The sequence below is a fragment of the Crotalus tigris genome, unplaced genomic scaffold (assembly GCF_016545835.1).
Source record: "Crotalus tigris isolate CLP2741 ecotype Arizona unplaced genomic scaffold, ASM1654583v1 scf7180000018432.44079421565:4894166, whole genome shotgun sequence".
In the NCBI taxonomy this organism is placed as follows: Eukaryota; Metazoa; Chordata; class Lepidosauria; order Squamata; family Viperidae; genus Crotalus; species Crotalus tigris.
This window is the reverse complement of record NW_024096999.1, coordinates 3,393,946-3,402,127: the sequence shown is the minus strand read 5'-3', so window position 1 is coordinate 3,402,127 and position 8,182 is coordinate 3,393,946. Positions and strand designations below refer to the sequence as shown.

Here is an 8,182-nt window from a genome sequence, read left to right as displayed (position 1 = left end):
CCTGGATTTCTTGAGGAAGGGGATGGGGGTGGGGAGACAGGATTGAAGAATCCATTCTATTTTAACTATATAGCAGCCATGGCCCATGTCACTGCTGCAAATAGACACTGGCAGCGATTATTTTGATTTATCAAAGAATAATTCCATTTGGGAGCTGATCTGTGTCCTTCAGGCAACAAAACAGAACAGTACAGTAGGAAGGAGATCCAGGTCTATTTATTTCTCCATCTCTTCCCCGCCCCTCCACGAGGTCAGTTTGTTTGTTTGTTTATTTATTTATTTATTCCACCGGTTGTTGTTTTTTTATTTCACACGATGATTCGAATACAATCCAAAGTGTTTTATCTTAACTGCACCTGGATAATAAAAGTAGTTATTTTCTCTAAAGTGCTGCAAAATTATAGCATTTACATCTTTGAGATACTTTAAACAAAAATAATACTAGCAATTAATGAACACTAGCATTTTAGGTCTACCGCGTAAGGGGTTTTCCTTGTTCTTCTCGTTTTTTTAATAAGACAGCTGTAGAAAACGGGATTTGACGGAGAGATTATATGCTATAATACAGGATACAGAGGTCAATTTGTCAGATGTGACCGCTTCAAGGGAAGAAAGGGGACTCTCCCTCATCCTCCCCCACTTCAAGACTTAATCATTCCGGCAATATTTGCAAATTGAAAATACAGTCTCTAAGATTGACCGATTCTCTCGCCCCACCCATTCCCTCCTCTCCCATTCCTGAAAAAAACACCACATAAAATAATGGGAAGAGACAGAACAAAGCTAGAGATCAAACACAGTTAAACGGAAGTCTTTACACTGCTAGTCCTTGAACTTTTTCACTTTGTTTCAATCAGTCTTTCCAAGAAACTAGAATTTGTAGTCTTGGGCTGGGTCTTCTGCACTCCCAACGCACACTGTGGTGTCGTGCTGACGTATTCATTCATTCTGGCCTGTTGTAGTTTCGTTCTTGTAATTTTTTTCTTTCTTTCTAAGTTTGACTATGATTGCATTAACCGGGCCAGGTTTTTCATGTAAGGGAGAAAAAAAAAACGATGAAATGAAAAGGCCATTAAAAGAGGTGAAATGGTCAATAGTCGCAATTTGTCTTTGAGATGAATTAGCAAAGGTTTGGTCTATTTTCTGCAGCTGAGCCAAATGTTAACTAGAGGGAGAAAGAACCAACCATCAACCAGTTGGTAAACTTCACATTCACTCCAATTTCCACAGCAATAGGGCAGACTAGTTAAGGAATTTACCTACATTATAGTTAACATACATACATAAATACATACATGTATATATGCATGCATGTGTGTGTGTGTGTGTGTGTGTGTGTGTGTGTGCATATATTCTTGCCTGCTTGCTAGCACTCATTAAGGTTTGCATTACACTGCTTACCATGGCACCATATATTCAAAAATATTTTTTTTCTTTAAACTCAGGGAGAGAGTAAAAAATATGTATACAGATAGATAGATAGATAGATGGATGGATAGATAGATAGATAGATAGATAGATAGGTAAAAACAAACCCAGATTCCTTGTACGAGGGTCATGAAAAGTTAAAAAAAAAAACAACCAGATTGGGGGAGCGGGAAGATTGCAAAGGTCAAAGGACACACTGAAAGTGAGGAATTGATGGATACAACATCACCAGATAAATGTAGAGGACACAAATACTGTTTGCAAAGAAAAGAGAGCAACGTTATTGAAGGATGTCCACAGCGAGCATCTCCCTACGACTGTCCGGGTTGTTACCGAGATCTTCCAAGCAATTGCACAAGACCTCAGTCAGAGTTTTAAACTTCTGCAATAGGTAAATCTTATCCAGGCATGTGCAATTTCCAAGTTCCTTCAGTTCAGGGGTGGGAATCAGTAAGCAAATCTCAAGCTTACTTCTGGCTGAATTGTCCCCTGCCTTCTCTTCTTCCTCCTCCTCCTCCTCCTCCTCCTCCTTCAGTCAGCGAGTCATTTAAAGAGGAAAAACTAGAAATCCTGAGAAAGTGGAATACTTCCAGCCTCCCATCAAATTTCCTCGCTCCAGTTTTAAATAGGCACGGTCTCCTTTCTCCATCTGGATCAGGACCCCGTTGCTGGCAGCTTCCCGTGTGACGTCTTGGTCCCCCGCAAAGGCAGAAATCACCGGCCACCCGTTGAGCATTAAGCTCACCTGGAAGCAAAGGCAGAAGACAAGCCCACCTTCCCATCAGTGAAAGGAAAAAAAACAAAGGAAACAAAGGAAGACTCTGCTGGACAGATGCATGCATGCATGCATGCACGGAGGTGAGGGTGGTGTTGCGGGGGAAACATTTTTAGCTAAAAGCATCCAGGAAAAGAGATCACCCACCCAGGGAGTCTTCATAGATACCGTTAGCTGCTCCTTCAATTATGAATGTTGCAGCCGGGGCACAGGAAAGACTATAAGTACAGCTGGCTACCAATTTACTCATAAGCCAGTCCCCCTGTGTTCAAAGGGTACCAGGACATGGGAACTGTTGGTAGACCTGCTCTTTAAGCCATTATCTGAACAAAAACAGTTGCATCGTTAGCTTTGCTAAATTTGTGCTATGGAAAGATGGACTTTGCTGGGTTTGTAATCTTAAAACACATAAGGAAACTCGTGGAATAAAGATCTTTACAGCGGCAGAAGAAAAAAGAAATGTAAAAAAAAGAGGCATGGCTGGCTTAAGAGATATGGACAGTATGAAAATGTCACTCTCTGTAGTTTTTTAGCAATGAGTACTAGACATAATCACCCTTCCTTCCTTTCCTTCCTTCCTTATCTATCTATCTATCTATCTATCTATCTATCTATCTATCTATCTAATCTAATCTAATCTATCCATCTATCCATCTATCATTATTTGTGCTGCGAAATCAAATTTATTTGCAATAACAAAAGATCCAAGAGTATAAGGAATTTTTTTCGGCTTTAACACTACTGTAATTACCTTTCAAAGCCCCTTTAACACTACTGTAATTATCTTTTTAAGCCCCAGCTTCTAAATTCAGCCTTGTATGGAGTTAGACAATCAAATAAGAAGAGAGAGAGAAAAAAATATAGATCTGGTTTATGTTTTTTAGGAATCTCAAGGAGAAGAGGAAATAATGAGGTCTGTAAGTGATATGAGCAGTGCCCTCAAATTTGATGCATGTGGATCACGGCTGAAATTCCAGCATGGAATATAGTCAGCCTCTACTCTGCATTCTAAAATAGTGCTTTTCTTTCAGGAAATCTGGGTGCTTTGTCTCCCGTGTTAAATCTTCAAATGTAAGACAAGGGAGATGCAATAACAGACTTGTTCCAGGCAGTGTCTATGGGGCCAGGGAGTGGGGCGGGAACACCTATTTTGTGGACCAGCAAAAAATGCTGAAACCTTGATAAAGGCAACATGGCCCAACAGAGATTATAGCATTCTTTCAGAGGAATGTTAGAAATTCAACACTTTGCATGCCTCCGTAGCGAAATCTTCCATGGCCAGTAATTAAAGATTCCCATAAATGCAATCTTCCTTTTTCTCATGTCATTCTTTCTATGCTTCCTTAAAATCCGCTCACCTTCTTTCTACACATATGTGCACAGTCCTTAAATTATAAACAAAAGGTAGGTGGAGGCTTAATGAAATCTACAATTGTTATTGCCAAATGATGTGGAGATATATATATTTAAATATAGCAATTTCTCCATTTTTTTTTTTTTTTGCTTTTTAGCATTTTAAGTCTATCAAGGAGACTGTGATAAAAGGGAAGAGGAATTGGCCCTGAATGTAGAAATTTCTAGCCTCTTTTGAAGAACTGAGCTATGGCTTCCTAAAGCAGAAGTCAAGACCTGTTCTTAAAGAAATATACATTTGCACCTTATGGGTAGAAAAAGATAGAAATTGTATTTATGGTCCACCCAAGCTGCACACTTGGGCTTAAATTTGACTCATTTTAACAGAATAGTTTCTGAGCAAACCTATACTTTACATGTCAATTTTCAGACATGAAGTTGCACCCTCAAATTTAGAATTTATAGAGAAAGAAAAAGATTCTATCTCAAAGATTCAGGAAGTCCTACTATGACCTGGAAGACAGTCAATGAATCTAAGTCCTCCATAGCTCAAGATTTCAAATGATGTCCATTTTTTTATAGGGAGGTATACTTGAAAGTTCCAAAGTTATTGGGGGGCAAATAGCTTAGATTTGATTAATATAGATGACTAGACTAGACTAGACTAGATTAGATTGAGATGTGTTGATTGAGGTTCTTTAGATGTTACTATCACATCAACCAACCCAACTTACATTTTCACAATCCATTCAACTTGGTTACAGAATTAACAGCTAGAGGGACAAGATACACTGAAGCATAACTTAACTAATCAGACTGAATTTTTTAAAAAACGCTAATGTCACCCAACCAAGAAGAAACCAAAGTGAGAACGGAAGAAAACCAAGGTTAAAGCTGACTCAGGTTTGCACACTGAGCATTGAACTGCAAGTTGTGTGAACATAGCGCTGCTGATCTTTTCTCACTTCGAAGAATGCAAGTTTTAATTAGGTCCCAATTATACAGACAAATGCTCCTCGTAAAAGGCTGAAGGGCTAGGGAATGTGCTGTTTATGCTCAGCAAATTCTGGGGGAATCTAGCATTATTTCTGTGCCTGAGACTCATGTTTTGTTGGTGACTGTTCCAACTTTCTTTGCAAAACGATAACTGGATGCAAGCCAGCCTTCAAAACTTACTATATGTTTTTTTTCCCTCTTCCAGATGTTTGTCATTTTGCTTAGTAAAGAGTTTTTAAAAACTCGAATAATATTTTGCAGCATTTCAGGTTGGTCTAAAAAAGCAATATCTTCATGAAACATGGTTTCCATTGATAAGAGAGCTTTCCCCAGTCATTTGTCTGATAGTCCATAAAGAGAGCAAGCATGAGTAAGAAAAGCTGTAAGTAGCTTCCAAGAAGGTGTGCTTCTACAGCAAAACTAAAGGACTAAGCACAATGCTTATCCCCCTATGAGGACGGCAGACAGTGGGTGATAGAGCCTTCGAGAACAATGGATGTATCAATGACAAGAAATAGGATTGTGACTGTTGAATGACAAATGTCTTCAAGATGAAATTCAATCAGCCAGTCAATCATTCTCTATCCATATATCTAGAATGTATTTATGTATTCTGCAGAAGAGTACTTTCAAAAATAAAACCACAACTTTTGCTCATTGAAATTAATGAATTATAAGAAGACCTGACTGGGGCTGCTGGTTTTGTCCACACTTAACTTTAAAAACGACCGCCCTCCTTTTACTCCACATACTGGTTTTACAGTAGTATCATATTTTGTGCTTTTTGTGAATACAACTTAATCTCACTTAATTAAACTTAATTTCTTCCTAGGAGAAAATTTAAAGGAATGTTAAGAAAAAGAGAAGAGAAGACAAGAGAAGAGAGAAAGAAGAGAAGAGAGAAAACAAAAGAAAAAACAAAATAAAACATAAAAAACAATTTGGCTTCCCTTCATGGATGCATATTAGTAAGGAAGCACAAAGTTAACATCTGCCTCATTATTAAAGATGTGTTCTTGGAAGAAAATCCAACTTTATAGAGTGGGAAGTTTTTTTTTTTAAGTAAATGCCTGGGTCATAGCACAAAATACTGGAGACATGAAGACTCTAAATGGAAAGGAGAAGAACAACCAACACCATTTTTCTATAAATCAGAAAGCCTCAATCTAGGGAGAATAGCTTTTGGCAACTGTTTTCAGATCCGGAATGGTGAGAAGCTAGATAAAAACCTTAGCTGAGGAACCGGACAGATTTATACCTAGTGATAAATAATAGGATAGTTCACTCTTCATTTTCATTTTCACTGCAGTCAATAGAGAGCTTAAGCAAGGAAGTAGCAGGTTCCAAGAAAGCTTTAAAATGAAGAGTAGGATTAAACTACAGCCTTCCAGGGCCCAACACTTTTTCTTCACTATTGCATTATTCTCGGCCAGGTACATGAGAAAATATACTATATGAGTATATATTGTACATTCGTTATGTATATACACTAAATCTCTCTCTCTCTCTCTCTCTCTAAATCTTATTTGTATACATATGTCACCTCTATAAATCTTGCCCATATAGTATAATTCTGCAATGAAAAACCCAGCCAACGATCTTCACCGTGTTTTACACGGACCTGAATGTCAAAATCTGCAAAACAACTTCAAATCCCCACATGAGAATGGATATACCACACAGGGAAATCAACAACTCCCTTTTGCTGGATGGTTTCTGGCACAGGATTTCTGCACTGAGCAGGTGATGGATATGACACACACTCACTAATGCCTGGACATCTAAATACTCAGACAGAAATGTCTGCAAACACACCTCCTCGCATTCGTTGTGCAGCCCTGGAGCTAGGCAGGCTGACTCGGAAAGGCACTTAGCTTAAGTCAAGGGAGTCGATTCCTCACCAAAGGAGTAGAAAACAGTTGGTCACTTTCCTTCATTCGCATAAATTGGGGAGGGGGCTGCCTTCCCGCCCAGGGCAAAAAGGAAAGTTCCTTGGTGAAGAAGCCATGCAGCCTCACCTGGATGGTCTGCCTGTTGTACACCTTGACCACGTGGAAATTAAAGCTGTAGATGCCCTTTCGGGGTGCGATGAAAGTGCTGCGTTCAGAGTCAAAGTTGAGCCCAATGTTGACCAGCACCTACGGGAGGGAGGGGAGAAACGGAGAATGGGGTAACGAAAGAGAAAAAGGGGACTCGGAATATTGCTTAGGTGAGGATCAAAGCTTTTCTTAAAGGTCATTTCTCTGAAAATATCCCAGCCTTCTTTCAGTTTCTTGCCTCTGGGAACTGTCCACTCTGAAGGTGAGACTCCATCCTTACTTTTTCACCACCACCCTCTTCCCTGAACACGGAGACACTAAACCTGGGTTAGGTGACTCCTGATTCTGGGCTGTTCTTCCCCAATGTATGTCCACAAGTCCTGCTCTTGGCGGTGGAGAGGTTTCTGTAGTCCCAACTAGCTGGCTGCAAGGAGCCAGGTTGCCTCTTCCAGAATTCAAATCCCAACAAGGAATCTGACTTTATGACTGATAACTGACTACCTACCCCCTCTAATCTCGAGGAATCTTCAGGAGAACGGAAACCAGGGGGTGAGGGTGGCAGAGAGGAGGAAAGAGTCCTTTGAAGGCATCCCCCCTTCCATCTTCTATTCCTAAGTGCCCCCTCCCCTCTCCAACCCCCCCTAAAACCCTCCTCCCCGGTTCCCCCCTCTCCCCAATCCCCCCCCTTAAATCCCCCCTGCCCGGGTGTGTGGGGGGGTCCTACCTGGTCGAAGTAAATGATCATGGTGCGGTTGCTCATCTCCGACGGCTCGTGGTTGGTGCTGCGGATGGCCGAGAAGGCCACCTTGGCGCTACCCGAGCGCACCGAGATGCCCAGCGCCGTGCCGGCCGGATCGGAGGCCGGGTTGGAGTCGCACACCACCAGACACTTGCCCTCCAGGATGATGGGCTCCGTCTCGTTCTGGCCCGCCACCACGCCGGCTAGCCAAGCCAGGCTCAGCAGCTCCAGGGCCAGCATCGCGGCTCGTCCCGCGGCTGGCGGACTTCTCCGAAGGGGCGGACGGATGGGACGGCTGCTCGAACCTTGCTGCTCCGGCTGCGCCCGCTGCCCTTGCCCTGCCCTGCTCTGCCCGGCTCGGGCTCGGCTCCTGCGCTGCCCCGGGCTGGCCTCTAGTCCGCCAGCACGGCCCGCGACGCCCCTCGAGGTGCGGAGAGTAGCGCCAGCGGCCCCCGGCGAGGCGCAAGCGGAGCGCTCCGATGCATAGTGCGGAAGGGAAGGCAGCAGCCGAGAGTGAGCCGGTCAGCAAGAAGGCAAAGCCAGCGGGACCCCCCCGCGCCGCCGGTGCCTGCGACGGTGCCCACCAGCTTCGCCCCTGCCCCGCTGGCTGCGCTCCTTGCCTGCCTGCCTGCCTGCCTGCTCGCTCGCTCGCCCGCCCGGCTGGCTGGCTGGCTGGCTCTCTGCCGCAGCTCTGGCCCGACCGCTCCCCGCCGCCCGCCCGAGCACACAAAAGCCGCCGCGGCGCGCCTCTCCCCGCCTTGCCTCTCCCCTTCGTCAGCGCCGGCCCGGCCCCGCCCGCGCCCAAGGGGCAGCCGGCGCGCTCGCGGCCAGCCAATGGGGTCCCGGTCCGTC

General features: G+C 43.7%; 1 protein-coding gene across 1 annotated transcript; it reads right to left on the bottom strand.

Moving 5' to 3' along the window:
• Nucleotides 1-227: 227 nt before the first annotated feature.
• CBLN1 (cerebellin 1 precursor) lies at nt 228-8,033 on the bottom strand. Its single transcript, XM_039352434.1, has 3 exons — nt 7,316-8,033; nt 6,571-6,690; nt 228-2,173 (listed from the first exon to the last, which is right to left on the bottom strand). Exons 1-3 carry the CDS (start codon nt 7,568-7,570, stop codon nt 1,976-1,978), a joined length of 573 nt encoding a protein of 190 aa, XP_039208368.1. The 5' UTR covers nt 7,571-8,033; the 3' UTR covers nt 228-1,975.
• Between the last annotated feature and the right edge of the window lie 149 nt (nt 8,034-8,182).